General features: G+C 35.8%; 2 protein-coding genes across 2 annotated transcripts in view; one reads left to right on the top strand and one right to left on the bottom strand.

Annotated features, from left to right (window-relative positions):
• Positions 1-4,722, top strand: part of LOC103514520 (potassium voltage-gated channel protein eag-like) — a 39,149-nt gene extending 34,427 nt beyond the window's left edge. The window contains exons 8-10 of the mRNA XM_026827468.1: positions 1,991-2,190; positions 3,646-3,898; positions 4,601-4,722. Coding sequence (XP_026683269.1) covers positions 1,991-2,190; positions 3,646-3,898; positions 4,601-4,722 — 575 coding nt within the window. The remainder of the gene's footprint in view (positions 1-1,990; positions 2,191-3,645; positions 3,899-4,600) is intronic.
• A 7,810-nt stretch (positions 4,723-12,532) lies between these two features.
• LOC108253038 lies at positions 12,533-14,628 on the bottom strand (the record flags this gene model as incomplete). Its single annotated transcript, XM_017446260.1, has 2 exons — positions 12,533-12,657; positions 14,446-14,628. Coding segments are annotated over 2 exons (308 nt in total), but the record flags the coding sequence as incomplete, so codon positions are not given.
• Positions 14,629-20,107: the final 5,479 nt, after the last annotated feature.

Below are 20,107 nucleotides of genomic sequence, written 5' to 3' on the forward strand. Positions count from 1 at the left end.
ATTGCCATGTTGTTTTTTAATGACTTTTTCTTTTTATCCCTTCCCATTTCTACCACAGGGACGAGACAGGTCTGGAAAATGAAATTATTGCCATGTTGTTTTTTAATGAGACGTTATTACTGGATTCAGGATTGTGATGTGGAAAGTGGAACTTACAATTCTTTTACGTACCTTTTTCTATACAGTCTCCCTCTCCATCCTACTCTCTCGCTCCCTCCCTTCCTTCCTTCTTTTCTCTCTCTCTCAAGCAGGTATTGTACTCTTATGAAGAGCATGCTGAAGAATTTACTCCATGCGTAAAAGAGTTGTAAGTTCCACTTTCCACATCACAATCCTGAATCCAGTAATAACGTCTCATTAAAAAACAACATGGCAATAATTTCATTTTCCAGATTCTTTTACGCATGGAGTAAATTCTTCAGCATGCTCTTCATAAGAGTACAATACCTGCTTGAGAGAGAGAGAGGGAGAGAGAGAGAGAGAGAGAAAAGAAGGAAGGGAGGGAGCGAGAGAGTAGGATGGAGAGGGAAACTGTATAGAAAAAGGTCATTGGGAGAGAGAAAAGAAGGAAGGGAGGGAGCGAGAGAGTAGGATGGAGAGGGAAACTGTATAGAAAAAGGTCATTGGGAGAGTGAAAAAGAAGGGATGTAGATTGTCGTATGTTTTTCGCTCTAGTTCCATTCCAACTAGTACATAGTTCCAATGCTAATGAGAGAAAAGAAGGAAGGGAGGGAGCGAGAGAGTAGGATGGAGAGGGAAACTGTATAGAAAAAGGTCATTGGGAACAACACCTACACCTTACTGCTAGTACATAGGTATTTTGCGGGTTCTCCTACTCATTATGATAGGTATGAATGAGGGATGGAGATTGGAGAAGCAATAAACAAGATGCTTTGCACATTGCTCAACACCTACACCTTACTGCTAGTACATATTTTGCGGGTTCTCCTACTCATTATGATAGGTATGAATGAGGGATGGAGATTGGAGAAGCAATAAACAAGATGCTTTGCACATTGCGTAATTTTATGTCGAGGCGTACATTCAAATTCGGTTCTCATTTCCCCACCTGTGTTTCTCAGAATTGCCATCAGCATTAAATCTAAATTAACATTTTACTTCTCTTTAATATACTACTAAGAGATGTGCTCGTAGTTATAAATGTTATATTCACACATTCTAACATAATTATCACGCGTACGTGTTTGCCTCAAGCTAGCAAACTCAATAATCATCTCCCGCATGTCCGTAAGATAGGCATGGTGGTACCTATCTTACGCTGTTGGAAGGATTGGGGTTTAAAACCCCCTTGGACACCCAGAAAGATAATTGGACTCGATATTTTTATCTCGATTTATTTCCATAATTATATACCTAACTATAATGTGAATATTTATTCAAAACATCACTACTGACATCACTATGATTGATAATTTTTAGGAATTGATCATGATCATTGACGTCTTGAACTCTTCTAATTTAACTAATCTTCTGCTTTCAGGTAAAAGAACAAATTGAGGATCTGCAGAAAGAAAAGGTCCTCTTCTCCGAGAAGGAATTCCCGTTCGCCGAGTGCATCATGTGCGCCGGATTCTTCATGATGTTCACCATTGAGAGTATTGTCCACCAATGCTAATCAAATCCTACAAAAAACGGAAAGAAAATATGACCAATAACAAAAGTCAGGACGATTTGATATAATTTGAGAATCAGGTGGTTTAGTAATTGGTTATTTTTATTGTATCTGTTTTGCGGAGAGTTTATTCTGTTTCACGACGAATCAAAGATTTATCAATCAATTGAGAACCTTTTTTTTTATGGATAACCTATTTTGGATTTAGATGGTTTATAGCGTTCATAATATTAACATAAGATATTGTTTCTTTATCAATCCATTAAATAATTTATCAATCCATCTCTTTTCCTGTCAGCAATCCCATTTTGATTTTTGAGAAGAGTAATTTGACTAATTTGGTTTTTCTCCTTCCAGCTCTCCTTTACGCTACAATATTCGGTCACGTGACCACGATTATTCAGCAAATGACGTCTGCCACGGCCAAATACCACGACATGCTCAACAACGTTCGGGAGTTCATGAAGCTCCACGAAGTGCCTAAAGCTCTGAGCGAGAGAGTCATGGATTATGTGGTATCCACATGGGCCATGACAAAGGGATTGGATACAGATAAAGTAAGTGAAGTTGTATTTTATTATGTGACTTTTTTTCAGTCATTATACGAAATTTCTCTTTGGAATAGTTTGGACAATGGCCCCCTACCACACCCGCAACCAGTCCAAACTAGTCCAAAGAAAAATTTCATATGAAAAATTTCTGGAAAAAGTCTCATAATAAAATACAGCTTAATTCTGTTGCTTGTCTTTGGGAGGGATAAGTGGAAGAGTACCGAAAAGGTAACAAAATAAAGTGGGGGGAGAGAAACAAAATCTCCTTTCATTTGGTAGGAACTTAGGGGAAGTTTTCATGAGAAATCGGTGTAAAAAAAGATAAATAATGATTTTTTCGAAACATAAAGCACTAAGGCATAAAATTTTCTTCTGACAAATTCTCATGATTGCATGCCAATTACTATTGTACGTAACTACGTAAGTAACATGAAGTAACATTCGTCCCTTGTTCAAAGATTACTCAGTGGTTATACATTTTAAGCCCAAGATTGAATAGTTATTAGTTGGAATATTAAAAAAGAAGAAAGCTTCCAGATTTATGGGGACGACCAAATTAATAGTAATCTCAATTAATAGTAGATTCCAAATAATAGAGAGACTCGAGTCATGTTTGACAACTTCGAGAATTTTGAGATTAAATCTATCGATCTTCTAAGAAATAGATCCGTTAGGTTTAAGATTTGGATAGTCACGACTATTACTTGAACTTTCTAGTTCCCAATTTCTAATCTCTTGAAAGTTGAGCTCATTATACTCTTCGTACAAATTAAGGAAGTGAGATTAAGTTCACATGAAGAGTAAATATTTCATTGAATTTGAATTTTACCCGGATTGGATAGAAATGTGAAATTCTTCGTTCATGTTAAGAAGTCATGTTAATAGAAGAACAGTTTTGTTATAAATTTGGGTACCCGGATTGGATAGAAATGTGAAATTCTTCGTTCATGTTAAGAAGTCATGTTAATAGAAGAACAGTTTTGTTATAAATTTGGGTCTTACTTTGGCATGAAAGATAACTAGAGCAAACCGAGAAACAAGTCCAAAAATTTTGGTATCTAAACTCGAGTATTTTTGTATCTTTTGTAGATTCATATAAGCTTAAACCATCCCTTGGCGCAGTTGCTCCCACACCTAAACCTCAGAGCGAACTTTTTGTGTATGGAGTCAAGCTTTTTGTATCTTTTCTTTGAGTGCCTATCCATTTCATTTTTTCTATTTGGATGGGCAGACCGCGGCCTTCTTTTCCTCTTCGTAGATTCATATAAGCTTAAACCATCCCTTGGCGCAGTTGCCCCCACACCTAAGCCTCAGAGCGGACTTTTTGATTATGAAGTCAAGCTTTTTGTATCTTTTCTTTGAGTGCCTATCCATTTCATTTTTTCTATTTGGATGGGCAGACCGCGGCCTTCTTTTCCTCTTCAGATTTCCAATTTCCATAACTAGTTTTCCAAATTCCAGGTTTTGAACTACTGTCCCAAGGACATGAAGGCGGACATTTGCGTCCACCTCAACCGCAAAGTGTTCAACGAGCATCCCGCATTTCGTCTGGCGAGTGACGGGTGTCTGCGCGCCCTAGCCATGCACTTCACGATGAGTCATTCCGCTCCCGGGGATCTGCTGTATCACACGGGGGAATCGATAGATTCCCTCTGCTTCATTGTGACCGGGTCCCTGGAGGTGATTCAGGATGATGAGGTTGTGGCCATTTTAGGTGAGTTTCCAATACGAATGCCGTTGTTTCAGATTTTTTTAAGGCCAACCACTCATTATCAGGTAGACCTGATCTGGTATTAGGTCTACTTGATAGAGTCAGTTCTACCTGATAATGTGTGCTCATCAGGTATCAGGTAGACCTGACATTCGGACCTTTTCCTGGTATTAGGTCTACTTGATAGAGTCAGTTCTACCTGATAATGTGTGCTCATCAGGTATCAGGTAGACCTGACATTCGGACCTTTTCAGCCGTACCTGTCAGGTCTACCTGATAGTACGTGTGCTCATCAGATGTCAGGTGGCTGGCCTAAGGTTCGCAGAGGAATTAATTCTCTACAATTTTATTAAAAAAGTTCAACAAAAATCTGAGAAATGACTCAATAACTCAATTTTAATAACACATTTTGGTAAAACTATAGCTAGGCGAAAAGGTTAATAAACCCTTTTTCTGGCTCTCTTTTAGTATCTGGAATATGGTTGATAGGCGTTTTTTTTTTCTCAACCAACGATGTGTCATGCTTCCCTTGTTTACGCTGCCCGGAAGCCCGAATAGGTCTGAAAAATCTTTCACCAGTAGTCTTTACCCCTTCTCCGCAAGTTAAAACCTTGTCTGTTGCGGTTGAGGTATCATCCTAAATCAGGGTTAGTGAGACAGGGATTGAGGTAGAGATCCTAAATCAGGGTTATTGAATTAGGGCAGGTATCCTAAATCAGGGTCAGAGAATTAAGATAGGGACCGAGGGAGTCGTGTTTGAGAAAAGATCACGATCTCCCTCCCAGGGTTATTTGAAATCAGGACCATTCAAATCTGCCAAGTTTTAAAATGAATGTCACAGAAAAAGAGGCTCAAGCTCCACAGACTCAACATGTGAAACTACTTCGGTACAAAACCTGTACCGACATACTCGTAATTATGTAACACATCTCAGTCAGGTGTCAAGCCAAGTGACCGTAATAGCTCATTCTATCATTCTTACTGAAATAGCCTTGTAAATTACACGAGGAAATAATTACCCACATCGGTGTATCGTCCGTTGCAGTTAGTAAAAAAATGCTTTTCACAGTCTGTAAACAAAACAATATTCATTCTCCTCTGTTGAACTACAATGAAATTCTAAACCTGTACAAGTTGTACAAGTAACAAGCAGTCAAACTCAAATTCTTTAATACCAGTCCTGATCTTCGAGTTTGGTCTATTTTCTATTGAGTTGTTTGATGGATCTCAGACCCATTTTATGAATGGAAGCTTCAAACCAAAACACCTACTTAGATGGACCTTTTCAGCCGTACCTGTCAGGTCTACCTGATAGTACGTGTGCTCATCAGATGTCAGGTGGCTGGCCTAAGGTTCGCAGAGGAATTAATTCTCTACAATTTTATTAAAAAAGTTCAACAAAAATCTGAGAAATGACTCAATAACTCAATTTTAATAACACATTTTGGTAAAACTATAGCTAGGCGAAAAGGTTAATAAACCCTTTTTCTGGCTCTCTTTTAGTATCTGGAATATGGTTGATTTTTTTTTTTCTCAACGAACGATGTGTCATGCTTCCCTTGTTTACGCTGCCCGGAAGCTCGAATAGGTCTGAAAAATCTTTCACCAGTAGAGTTTACCCCTTCACCGCAAGTTAAAACCTTGTCTGTTGCGGTTGAGGTATCATCCTAAATCAGGGTTAGTGAGACAGGGATTGAGGTAGAGATCCTAAATCAGGGTTATTGAATTAGGGCAGGTATCCTAAATCAGGGTCAGAGAATTAACATAGGGACCGAGCGACCGAGGGACTCGTGTTTGAGAAAAGATCACGATCTCCCTCCCAGGGTCATTTGAAATCAGGACCATTCAAATCTGCCATTAAAGTTTTAAAATGAATGTCACAGAAAAAGAGGTTCAAGCTCTTTTTCTGTGACGTTCAGAGATCCACAGACTCAACATGTGAAACTACTTTGGTACAAAACCTGTACCGACATACTCGTAATTATGTAACACATCTCAGTCAGGTGTCAAGCCAAGTGACCGTAATAGCTCATTCTATCATTCTTACTGAAATAGCCTTGTAAATAATTACCCACATCGGTGTATCGTCCGTTGCAGTTAGTAAAAAATGCTTTTCACAGTCTGTAAACAAAACAATATTCATTCTCCTCTGTTGAACTACAGTGAAATTCTAAACCTGTACAAGTAACAAGCAGTCAAACTCAAATTCTTGAATACCAGTCCTGATCCTGGAGTTTGGTCTATTTTCTATTGAGTTGTTTGATGGATCTCAGACCCATTTTATGAATGGAAGCTTCAAACCAAAACACCTACTTAGATACAACACAATACTTATTATGGTTAAAAAAAACGTGGAAGTGAAACAGTTTTAAGGTCATATCTTACTCTGGTGTAGTCGATATTCATTGTGGAACTATCTTGCTGCCCGCTCGCTTGTTGACTTCAATGATTTATCCTTGAAACTTGTGGGTACCAGCAAGACCTGTATACAGGATTCAGATAGGTGCCTACCTGGTGTTGAAGTTTCCACTGACTGATTTTGAGAGAATGAAATTATCCACTGCAAAACAAAGATAGGTACCTGTGGGATCTGTAGACAAAGTGTATGGTGTGGAATAAATTAGAATAATTTCTCTGCGCACCCCTCTATGTAGTTAGGGGGCCATGTGTACCTATTTAGGTGCGATCCATTGAATTCAGTGATTCAAACTAGAAGTTTCCAATACAAGCCAGGTAGTCTTACAAACTAAATGACTATCAGTGTCTGAAATTCTTACTAAATTTCTATGTAACTTATATCTGTACCTGTGGGATCTGTAGACAAAGTGTATGGTGTGGAATAAATTAGAATAATTTCTCTGCGCACCCCTCTATGTAGTTAGGGGGCCCTAACTCTCTGAGCTATAAATTCATGGATTACGCTATTGTGTGCACAGTCTTCATTTTATTATTTAATGCATTATGAATTAATTAATAATTATTACACCTGCGGCTTGGATATCATCGTCTGATAGATAGTATATGTTGTGTAGACGGTAGAACCATAAACTATAGTACAGTGATGTTGGACGAACAGTATAAAATGCTTTCCCCAGGTCTACAGTCTCATGGAGACTTAATGTTGGTTCATTACATGGATTACGCTATTGTGTGCACAGTCTTCATTATATTATTTAATGCATTATGAATTAATTAATAATTATTACACCTGTGGCTTGGATATCATCGTCTGATAGATAGTATAATATGTTGTGTAGACGGTAGAACTATAAACTATAGTACAGTGATGTTGGACGAACAGTATAAAATGCTTTCCCCAGGTCTACAGTCTCATGGAGACTTAATGTTGGTTCATTTTGGGAGCTTTCAATGTATCTGCTAGTTTCTTCACCTATTTCAGGAATTTCTTCATTTCTCCAATGATTTTTCTGAAACCAAAGACTAGAAGCCACTTTCTGTAGACGGTAGAACTATAAACTATAGTACAGTGATGTTGGACGAGCAGTATAAAATGCTTTCCCCAGGTCTACAGTCTCATGGAAACTTAATGTTGGTTCATTTTGGGAGCTTTTAATGTATCTGCTAGTTTCTTCACCTATTTCAGGAATTTCTTCATTTCTCCAATGATTTTTCTGAAACCAAAGACTAGAAGCCACTTTCCATTTCTCCAATGATTTTTCTGAAACCAAAGACTAGAAGCCACTTTCGAGTACACCTAAATGATGAAAGTGTTTTTTCATCACTAAAAAAATTTCAATTGATGACTCCAGTCCCTCTGAAACAATACAAATGAAAGAGATTAGTGAATTGCATGATGGCTATTCAGAATGGCAACAGTTTACATATAGGTACAGAAGGAATAAAAAAATTGCCTACACGTATCATTGATTTTCCCCCGCACGAGTGTTCAAAACTTATATCTCACAGTATACAAATTTGTATGACAGATATTATAGATTTTGTATTTCTGCCTGTTGGCAACATTCCTTCAAGATATAACTCAGCTCGGAAAAATGCAAATTCGCCTGTTTTGACTGGGTAGAGAAAGTTGTGTGATATTCACACGTTTTATAAGTAATTATTATAAATCTTCATGTTTTCTAATTTTGGAAAATATAGACTTCGTCAAACGAGCCTAATAGATATTTTAGAAATGTAATCGATGTTTTTTATATTGATTCTGTGTATAGATGTACCTACTCAAATTTCATTATTTATTTTAAAATTTTCAAAAGGTTCGTAGCTAAAATTGAGACCCATATAACTATGAATGGAGCAGGGGTATCGTATAGTAATGACCTCGTTGTCAGATATTCCTGCTATTAAATTGATTACTGCTATCTGTAAAGTACTTTCAGTAGATGTTTTGTAAACATGAAACGTTATTGTCCGAAATATCTATGTTTATCTCATCGGTAGGCATCACCGAAGAGGTGCTGGGACCACTTAAAATTCACTAGGTACTGATTTTATTTCCTACATCTATATCTATCTATTAACAACTAAGAAAAAGGCATTTTAAAGCCTGTGGAAAAAATTATATCTGAAAATTCCAGCTACGGACCTTACAAAAACTAATCAACTTTGGCTGTTCTGTAGCATCTGCTATTTAAAGTATCTACTTAGGTGATTTAAACTCCATTTTATTTTGTTATTATTATTTTACTATTCTGGTAGATTATTTTTTCCGTTTCTTCTTATTTTCTTTATCAGGTTGGATTTGCAATTTCAAATAAATTTCCGCACACTTTGTGGTAGTATTTGAGCTCATTGACCCTCTCCCTCAAAGCTAGGCTAAATTTAAATCCTTTGTTTCAAATGTCTGCTATAGAGGAAATACCTATCTTTTTCTCATTTTTGTTTAATAGTATGTATCCTTTTTTACCGAAATTTTATTTTCAATTATAAATACTTTAAATTGATGTTTAATTTGTTTATAAAATTAATTATATTTACAGCGGGTCGCAGACAGGAATCCTTATATTCCTGAATCTTGATTAGTTTTAATCGGAGGTCCTTGCACCTGGCCGTTAGATTTGTAAATAAATTTAATAAAAGCCAAAACTCATTACAATAAAATTAATAAGTTATGTTATTAAAACATAATTTTCTAGTGTACTGGCAGTTGGATACATAATTTTCCAGTGAAAACAAATTTTCCACTGTAAGTTCTATCAATAATTGCAATCGTAATTTAATATACCTAAGTGTAGAGGCTTAATAACCTTTCAAAGGCAACAATAGTGATAGCTAGGTACTCGTATATTATCTATGAGTTATATGAGAGTAAGAGTAAATAAGTATTAGGTATTATTAGGAGGATTTTGCACTCATATCTCATATGATACATTCTTTTATTTTCCCTTTATTTTGCCACAATACTGCCTTTCTTTTGCCGAATTCAAAAGTCAGAAACCGAATATGTAGTTGCTTGTGATATCTGAGGCATTCTGATGCTGGTGCACTTTCTGATATTTAATTCTACATATTTTAGTTAACCAATATCCAATCAAATCACGACACTATAATTAAAAGATTCTAAATACAATTAATTTGTAGCCTTTTTTTAAAATATTTTTTATTTTATGAAATTTTTTAGACTAGTCTGTCCTCAGTGTTCTGGAGTCTTTTTTTAGTCTCTCAAATATTGTAGATTTTACATTCAGCCACTGAGGAATTTACCATGCATATTTACATTTCCTTTTTTAAAGCCGACACCTTATGCTTGCGCTTTATTACCTAAATAGGTGTTTCTATTCGACGGATCGTATAGGTAAATCAGTAAGTATGTCACACCTATGTCTAGTAGGTTATGAATGTTATGATTAGTGCATTATTTCTCTAGAACAGTTAGTTGTTTCACAGCCTATAACTTCCTCTTTCCCTCTGCGAAATACCTAAGTAAAAATTGTGGGGAAAAAGTTTACTTACTTTAGTTGGTATCGAAATAATATCTATCAGTCCTATCAGTCGTAAATGAAATTAAATCTATCAGTCATAGATTCGTATAAGCCTAACCGAACTTTTAGGGCTGTTTGCCCCTACCCCTAAGCCTCAGAGTGAGCTTTTTGTGTACGGAGTTATGTATCAGTCAGTCAGTCAGTAACCAAATTAAGAAATTTTTTGTTCATTTGTTAATTTTGTTCATATTTATTCACACATGCACGATGACGTATGGATATACAATATAAATAGTAGAGACTTTAAGGTTGACCGAAAATTACCTAATTTGATTTCATCGCATCGTGTTGATTCTCTTCAATATCTGTTTTCACCCAAGCTCGTAGCAAATATTCTGCACATGAAGCGCCCGGTTATGGCCACTGGTTCAAGCTTTGAGTTTCAGTTTAGAACTGAATAGTGCAAAAAACTTGTTGGTCACTGACTATAGCCCTCACTCCCCAGTCTGATCAAACCGGTTTCTACACTTCTTGCAACAATAATAAGAAAATTCATCTTTTTTCTTTGGGCGATGTGCATTGACTAGATCAAGATTCAAGCCTGCACGTTGGAGAATCTACTGTTTGGTGTTTCCACTACGATGTGTGTTGGGTGTTCCATGAGTTTGTTGAATTTCAAATCAGCCAGGCACTCGTGTGCTAAACCTACGTGCAAATACTCACATGGAAATTCCTTGAATAGTACGTCGACAAAGCATATGTTTTATACAATGGCTTCCTAATTTAGAAATAATACCTGATGTGTGGAAAAAGAAGGAGAAGATGAAGAAGAACAACAAGAAAAACACCAATTACCTAGGTACCTATTTGAGGAAGTGCACAGCATTGACGGTTATACAAAGGACATCCCATATTATGGGAAGTTCTGGTGTTATGTATAGGTAGTGTTTCTAATAGAAGTCTTCCAGTTAATAGGTCTTATCAATGCGGTTCTTAGGTCTCACAATGAAGGTTTTGAGGAGAACAACAGGAAGTCTGAAATGTAGCAAAGAAAATGAAGCGTAAAAAAATGGAAAATGTCAAATTAACAATTATGGGAATTTCGCAAGGAAATTTTCTGAGATTCTGCATTGATAATAAATTGCATTGAATAATTTTCGAAGATTATAATATTATGATCATACATTGTTCGAAGATTATTAAATTATTGTACATTGTTCGAAGATTATTAAATTAAAGAGTGACGAAGTTTTTTTTTTTTTTTTAATTTGTAAAACAGGAAGTTTTTATCTTTTAGTTATGTTTTTCTTATTGTGAGATTAATCTTTATCAAAAGAAGATCAAATTAGAGTGTGTGAATAACTCTACTTCAATAGCCTACTGAAGTAGTCATAGATGACCCCCGGGATTAAAAGCAATGTTTCTACTCAATTCAAATTTAATGTATCAAACATGACATTCATTACTTTGACACCTAAAACACGCTTAAAGAACTCAATGTACATAATACTCGAGGAAAGAGGACGATAAAATGTTAACTTCCAAAACAAGTAACTCCAGAGCCAGATAATACTGCTTAGGGAAATTAATAGGATCGCAAAAAAACACTCGAGTAGCATGGTGATGGGAAAAAATAGTAGTAGAAGAAAAAGAAGAAGAGGAGGAGAAGAAGAAGAAGAAGAAGGAGGAAAAGTCAGACTTATCTATCCATCTATACATGCCAGTAGGTATGCATTGCATGTATGAGAAAACAACAGTAGACGTCGCCAAGTCTCCGACATGTGTGTGGTAAACACGCATCTTGAAGCTCATGTTGTCAGACGCGCATAAAACATGAGCAATGTTACCAATTGCGCAGAGAATGCATTAGGGCTTGCTTATCCCGTCTAGAAGTGAAAAAGTTCCTCCATCCCTGCAGTCTAAATGCGGAAATTTAGACTGCAGGACAACTTGAAAAAGTCCCATTCTGTAGGAATATGGTTGTAGGTGTATGTATAATCCGTTTATAAGTCCCATATTAGTTCAATTCAGCCTATAATTACCTACTAATGGCTAGAAACACAGTAAATAAAGTAGAGAATTTAGCATCTGTAAATAGAAAAAAAACTGTTGATTAACTCCAATACTTACCCATCAGGAAAGATACTCATCTGACCTAAACCTAGGCGTAAAACGATAAAATGCATTGTGAATAAAGAAAACAAATTAGTCACCTATGTGGGAAGTTTCGCCTTGGAATCATTAAGAATGCTAAGGACGCTACACGCTACGGTACGATATGATTTTACTATCAACAGGGACGTAGAGAGCAAGAAAAGACTAACACTTCTAAAACTAATTTATTTTATTTTTTGCATTTGCATTTACTATTCTATAGGTATTCAATTCAAGAACTTCAACGGATGTCTTTTGAGTGATCTTCTGTTGACCCAGTACTTAAATGGGGAAATCTCTTCGTGCCCTTCTGATGAGGGACCTATGACACATATCCGTTATTGATGGGGTGATGGGAATTACCCGTCTCGTTTTTCACCTGGGAAACCCCCAAGGCAACCCACATAAGGTCTGAGGTCTTCTTCAGTCATAAATTCATAATCACAAGTTGGTTCATAACTGTTATATGGTATTCAATAGTTATGAGTTATAAATTAGATGGATTACAGAATATACAAGGTAGATGACAATGTAAAAAATAACGTTTCATGGCCAATTCCTTCGGATGGAATTACTTAGGTCTTCAAGGAGTATACAATAGATGTTTTAGAGAATCCTCTACAGCTAGTCGTAGATTCTTCACATTGTTCAACTTGCCAGAAAATCGAAATGAGGCGTACGACAGGATTGCCAATACGAACAGACCACCTGGAAATAGGGAATTTGAGGATCAACTGAACGAAGGAGGTGAGTTTTCATTTTGCATTTAGATTTCAGTTTGAATTGAATTTAATAGATTTGTCTGTTTCTTCTATTAAAACTCTTGAATGGCCTGTCATGCTTTCATTAATTTTGAGTTTGAACTGAATTTAATAGATTTGTCTGCTTCTTCGAATGGCCTGAATGGCATATTTTGATACTTACCTATTGTAGAAATGTTCAACATAAAGATCGGCCACTTACACTACGATTGTCGGACAGAACTTCATCTGTCTAAAGGCCTAAACGAGATCCATAAGTAAAATGGAAAATGGGTTGACACCTGCCTATAATGATATACAAAATCTGTAGAAATTCACCTATGTTACATAACTATACGTTTAACTAGTTACCTACTTAATCCTTGGGAAGGAACTACTATAGAAGTTTACCCATATCTAATTTCCCACCAGTCCCACCGTCAATTTGTCCGAATCACCGGATCTGATGACTTCATAGATCAATTTTCCAGATTAGTTTATGATTAAAAAATGGCCGAGGTAATAATGTAGGATTAACAAGCTCATAGTTTTGTAAAAAGACAGGAGGGGGAGTTAGGAACATACAGGAGGTTACAAATGCCCGTAACTTATTGCAATATCTATTAGCACATGAGATTCTGAGCAATGTAACTGATCTTGATGTCTTTGAAATACATGGAAAACTAGACCTTGCACTAAAATAGTCTAGAGTAAAATTCAGGAAAGTCACAGGGTTACAAAGATCGGTTGAACCTAAATAGGTATTTACAAAATTTCCCCCCAGAGGCAATTCAATATACGACTACTTTCACACGATAGTTTCACTATTCAAAAACTAAATTCCAAAACATCCTATATATTTTCTCTAACATTACTTCATATTAATTAAATTTTCACACGCAAGGCGTTCATTTTCCCCTAATGATATTATTCTAGTTTCTAGAATAAAGTTGTATAGTCCCTTTGAAAAACCCTTGTTATCGATTTATTACTGATAGTCAAACGCCTAAAGATGCGAAGTAATCTGCACAAGGGAAGTTACCTTCTGTGATCCGATCAGAATTTTGGAATTGACGCTTTCGATTTACCCGCCACGGAAAGCTTTACTTTCACCCATACTATACCATCTCCTTTTGTTGCTTGGTAACTGCAATAGGATCCTTTGAAGGAGCGTTAGCTAAAGCTGGACGTTATGAGTGGATTACAAGGTCTGTAGGCAGTACACCTACAGGCCTCGTGTAAACAACACTGGTGTCCAGTAACTCCCTAGTCCAGTTAATTAGGCAGAATCAATTGCATTTGTAGCCGTACAGAAGTGCATTTTGTCCAATTTAACTGGAATGTTACTGGATGGCAGTAGTATTCAGACAAGGCCAGAAGCTGGACTACTAATCTCGTGCAATCCAGCCATTAGGTTCGATAACTTATCAGCTGGCTGCATATTTGGTAACTGCAATAGTATCCTTTGAAGGAGCGTTAGCTAAAGCTGGACGTTATGAGTGGATTACAAGGTCTGTAGGCAGTTCACCTACACTCGTGTAAACAACACTGGCGTCCAGTAGCTCCCTAGTCCAGTTGATTAGGCAGAATCAATAAGAAGTGTAGCTGTACAGTACATTTTGTCCAACTGGACTCGAATGTTATTGGACGTCAGTAGTATTCAGACAAGGCCAGAAGCTGGACTACTAATCTCGTGCAATCCAGCCATTAGGTTCGATAACTTATCAGCCGGCTGCATATATTCCCTGAAACTTACCAGCTATCAGCTGTGCAGATCCTGAGAGCGAGAAAATATTTCTGTCAAACAGGGTTTGGTTACAAAAACTCAGGAGTGCTCCGAGCAACGAAACGCCAAGTATAATGAGACCAATGATGTAGAGGACGAGGGATATGGCTGCATATATTCCCTGAAACTTACCAGCTATCAGCTGTGCAGATCCTGAGAGCGAGAAAATATTTCTGTCGAACAGGGTTTGGTTACAAAAACTCAGGAGTGCTCCGAGCAACGAAACGCCAAGTATAATGAGACCAATGATGTAGAGGACGAGGGATAAGTGGAAAGGTTAGACTCTACCAAACTAATCGATTTGTGAGGTGTACGAGTAGTAACACAGAAACAGCCTGGGAGTCATTAGCTAAGATTACTGTAAGATAGACGCGCTAAGAAACCTAGGAATGTTGCTACCTAATAAGAAATGTTGGAAGTTATGAGGGATTAATGATTAAGTAGAAAAAAAGCAAGGTTATAGGGGACCTAAGGAATATTTTACGACTTTATTGATAAAACTGCATAGAAACCCAATCTGGAAAAGATTGACGAACAAGGAAAGTAATTCAAACTTACGAGGTTTCTATTGGAAATGCTAGTGAATAATAACCACTGAAGATATCACAGAAGTTTTCCTCTATTATAAATAGGTAGCTTCGGGAACGGAAATATGATTAGTAATACTTACGAATGCATTCTAAAAGGCAATTCAGGATTAAATTTTACCTGGCTAGAAGCAAAAAATACATTCGCGCTCGGTAAAGTATCTACAATTCTACAGCGTGTATTTCAAACCAGTGATTTCCAGTTATGACCCTAAAGTTGAACTTAAATCTTCAACCAAGCTCATAGTTCCATATGCAACAGTCCATATAGGCCTTTCACAATAGTTATAGAATGCTCATAGGAAATTTTATATATTTTAAGCTCATTATAATAAAAATGACTTGTTCGATGAGCATGTAGAATTATGAATACCTCCAAATGCAACGTGATTGAGGTACATGTATGCAGATACTTTATGAATAAACATGCAATCTTGTTACTGCGTAGCAAGGTAATTATTTGTGCTATTCATAGTTGCAGATGCATCTATGAACATTTAAGACAGAAAAGTGACGTAATTTGGCCACGGAGATGAGAAAGATCAGAACTACACGAAAAACATCCTGAACATCTCAAGACACATACTTGATTCGAATTTGAAATGGTCGATAGATACTCGTATAGGTACATCAGAATCCACAGATAGATGGGCCAATGAAAGGTGAAGTCTAGATAGTAACAATAGATCTAACTTTCAAATGGAACTGACGGCAAGGGACATTCTATGACGTCCATGTCAAAAAAAAAAACCTATGACTTAACAACAGATAAACATTCAGAAGACAGACAGTAGCAGGTCATTAGTCATTTAACAGATAACTATGAAAAACTCATTATAATCATGCTTCTGGAAGTCCAGACTGACAATAATCTACCGTCGATGTCGGGTTAATTTCCTCTCAATCCCAGAAAGTCTACGTATGTTTCACTACTACAACCTATTAATCCGAGCATTATCTAAAGCAAGGTAGAGCCCTTAACCTTTTCCACTTTCATTTTCATTAAGTTATCGACGATTTATGTTTCGAGCAAGAAATGAAAAAAACATTCTAGTTTTTTATAGCTATTTTTAAAAGGCTATAAAGATCATTCCTAGCTGATGAGTGTGTACAATATTGTAATGCTTAATATGGTAATCTATGAGTCGTATTTGTGTTAGTCACCTGTGTTTTAAATGCTCTATCAAAATTATCAGAACTCCTGATAACAATGGTGATATTAAAGTAACTACGCAATAAAAACTTTGTGTTTTTTTTTTTATTATTGGAAAGATGGAATGTTCTAGGCACACACAACAAATAAATTAGTGGAACATTACTAAACGCTAAAATTCACATGAGAGATCTTGATTAGATTAGATATAGAGGTACGAAAGAAGAAACAGGCTTTCCTGAACATACTCCTGTTCTCACAGAAACACAGAGAGAAGAAGAAGAAGAAGAAGAAGAAGAAGAAGAAGAAAAAGAAGGAGGAGGAGAAGAAGGAGGAAAATTACCTAATAAGACAATTACATACTGTACACTATAAGACAATTACCTACTGTACACTATCCCATTTCTGAAAAGGATTGTACTTTACAAGCGAATGTGGCACGTATTTTAAGATTTTGCTACAATTCCTCCATAGTTTAATCTACTTGTAGCTTCAACATCATTCCTTTCAGGAATGGACCTCAGTAGGTATCTATAGTGTTCATTTTAAAATCTGAGCTAGGTAGGTATAAAAGAGAAAGTAATTTGATAAGCATGCACGCGGGAATATTGAACTGAATGTATCTTGTGCAGTTGTACTCTAAGTCTAAGGTATTTGATAAACACTTCGAAAATGAAAGTAGATAAAGTTATGAATGAATGATCGTAACCACTCATCGTAATCTGATTGAGACCAATTTCTGAAAAGGATTGTACTTTACAAGCGAATGTGGCACGTATTTTAAGATTTTGCTACAATTCCTCCATATTTTAATCTACTTGTAGCTTCAACATCATTCCTTTCAGGAATGAACCTCAGTAGGTATCTATAGTGTTCATTTTAAAATCTGAACTAGGTATAAAAGAGAAAGTAATTTGATAAGCATGCACGCGGGAATATTGAACTGAATGTATCTTGTGCAGTTGTACTCTAAGGTATTTGATAAACACTTCGAAAATGAAAGTAAAGTTATGAATGAATGATCGTAACCACTCATCGTAATCTGATTGAGAAGAAGTCAAGAAATACAGAATCAAGGTAGGCATTCGAAGGAGAAGGATTGTAACCTGGAATTACATGGCCATGTGAACGTAGTGAAGACTTCGTATCTTCAAAATTATCAAATGATTTCAACTATGACGAGTTACTTCCCAAGTTCCCGTAGTATGTTCCTCATCAATAATATAATATGTACCTAGTAAGTAGGTGAAGTCAAAAAGAGTTTACCTTTTTAATTTCTCACATTACGCAGTGAAAATGGAAAAGGATTGGTATTTTTCTTCCATAAAGAACGTCATAATGCTGAATAATGAGTATAATCTTATCTCCAATCCATCAGTCCTTACTGCATCGATATCTACATATATTCGAACATTCCATGTCTTGTAAGTACATAACCAAGTATGTTTATCCACATAGGTAATTAGGTAGGTATACAAGTTTACAAGTATACATGTTACGTGTGTCATTCTATGCACCTTCCTAGCAAAACAGGAAGTGAGTTTTCATTTTGCATTTAGATTTCAGTTTGAATTGAGTTTAATAGATTTGTCTGTTTCTTCTACTATAACTCTTGAATGGCCTGTCATGCTTTCATTAATTTTGAGTTTGAACTGAATTCAATAGATTTGTCTGCTTCTTCGAATGGCCTGAGTGGCATATTTTGATACTTACCTATTGCAGAAATGTTCAACATAAAGATCGGCCACTTACACTACGATTGTCGGACAGAACTTTATCTGTATAAAGGCCTAAACGAGATCCATAGGTAAAATGGAAAATGGGTTGACACCTGTCTATGATGAATATGATGATATACAAAATCTGTAGAAACTCACCTATGTTACATAACTATACGTTTAACTAGTTATCTTCTTAATCCTTGGGAAGGAACTACTATAGAAGTTTACCCATATCTAATTTCCCACCAGTCCCACCGTCAATTTGTCGGAATCACCGGATCTGATGACTTCATAGATCAATTTTCCAGATTAGTTTATGATTAAAAAATGGCCGAGGTAATAATGTAGGATTAACAAGCTCATAGTTTTGTGAAAAGACAGGAGGGGGAGTTAGGAACATACAGGGGGTTACAAATGCCCGTAACTTATTGCAATATCTATTAGCACATGAGATTCTGAGCAATGAAACTGATCTTGATGTCTTTGAAATACATGGAAAACTAGACCTTGCACTAAAATAGTCTAGAGTAAAATTCAGGAAAGTCACAGGGTTACAAAGATTGGTTGAACCTAAATAGGTATTTGCAAAATTTCCCCCCAGAGGCAATTCAATATACGACTACTTTCACACGATAGTTTCACTATTCAAAAAATAAATTCCAAAACATCCTATATATTTTCTCTAACATTACTTCATATTAATTAAATTTTCACACGCAAGGCGTTCATTTTCCCCTAATGATGGAAAAGAGATTTTACAAAACTAACTGTAAACTGTAGACCGATTATTAGTTATTCTTTGGTCGTTATTGAGTAATACAATTATCTTTCTTCCTATACCTTGCCAATCGTTCTAAACTTCCAAATTATGTGTTTACCTGCTCACAAAGATCACCACATAATTCGTCATTTTCTCTGGATCTCTTCTGGGTTTTCTTCATAAATCTAACTGAACATAAAATATTGATAGCATACTTGGAGCTAAAATAAAATTATCTACATGTAAACACAAAGAAAAAGGTTGATTTCGATGAACTTTTATTACTTTGAGATTAATGAGCGATGGACGAATTGCAAGAAATATACACCCATTTTTCTCTTCCTTTCTTACGTACAACGTCATTGTATCTAGGGATATTGGTTAGTAGATATCATCAGAGACCATAATAGGCAAGTATACAAATAGTACCTATACTACTAACGTACAGTTATTATCAAATACCCATAACTATAATATACCTACGCATTGAACCTGGCTGTTGAAAGAAATGAATATTATGACTAACGACTATAACTAGGCCTAATCAGGGTAACACTAATGAAAACAGTAAAAACACAATTCAAGGCAATTCGCAAAATAAAGATCACCACATAATTCGTCATTTTCTCTGGATCTCTTCGTCCAATCTGGGTTTTCTTCATAAATCTAATTGAACATAAAATATTGATAGCATACTTGGAGCTAAAATAAAATTATCTACATGTAATTTCTATGAACTTTTATTACTTTGAGATTAATGAGCAATGGACGAATCGCAAGAAATATACACCCATTTTTCTCTTCCTTTCTTACGTACAACGTCATTTTATCTAGGGATATTGGTTAGTAGATATCATCAGAGACCATAATAGGCAAGTATACAAATACTACCTATACTACTAACGTAGGTACAGTTATTATCAAATACCCATAACTATAATATACCTACGTATTGAACCTGGCTGTTGAAAGAAATTAATATTATGACTAACGACTATAACTAGGCCTAATCAGGGTAACACTAATGAAAACAGTGAAAACACAATTCAAGGCAATTCGCAAAATCAATAAAACCAATATTTTATGACAACAAAATAAAACAATAGGTTTCGTACTTGAAATGATATTTTTTTTATTATTGGTTTGACATTAAAACTGAATTTTTTTATTACTCATTTTTGAAGGAAAATTCATAAAAAGAAAAAAAATCGACATAGAAGCTCTATGCATAGTATAATTTTGAACAACTTATTGGTACCTACCTAATCATTTCATGTTCATAGAAACCAACATAATGGTGAAAACGTAAAACCTAATAATAAAATGTTTGATGACAAACTTTGTGACATTTATTTACAACTTACCTACTAAAGTAAGCAAAGGACAGTTGCATTATTACTCATTTTTGAAG

The sequence above is a fragment of the Diaphorina citri genome, unplaced genomic scaffold, assembly GCF_000475195.1.
Source record: "Diaphorina citri unplaced genomic scaffold, Diaci psyllid genome assembly version 1.1 scaffold1160, whole genome shotgun sequence".
Classification (NCBI taxonomy): Eukaryota; Metazoa; Arthropoda; class Insecta; order Hemiptera; family Psyllidae; genus Diaphorina; species Diaphorina citri.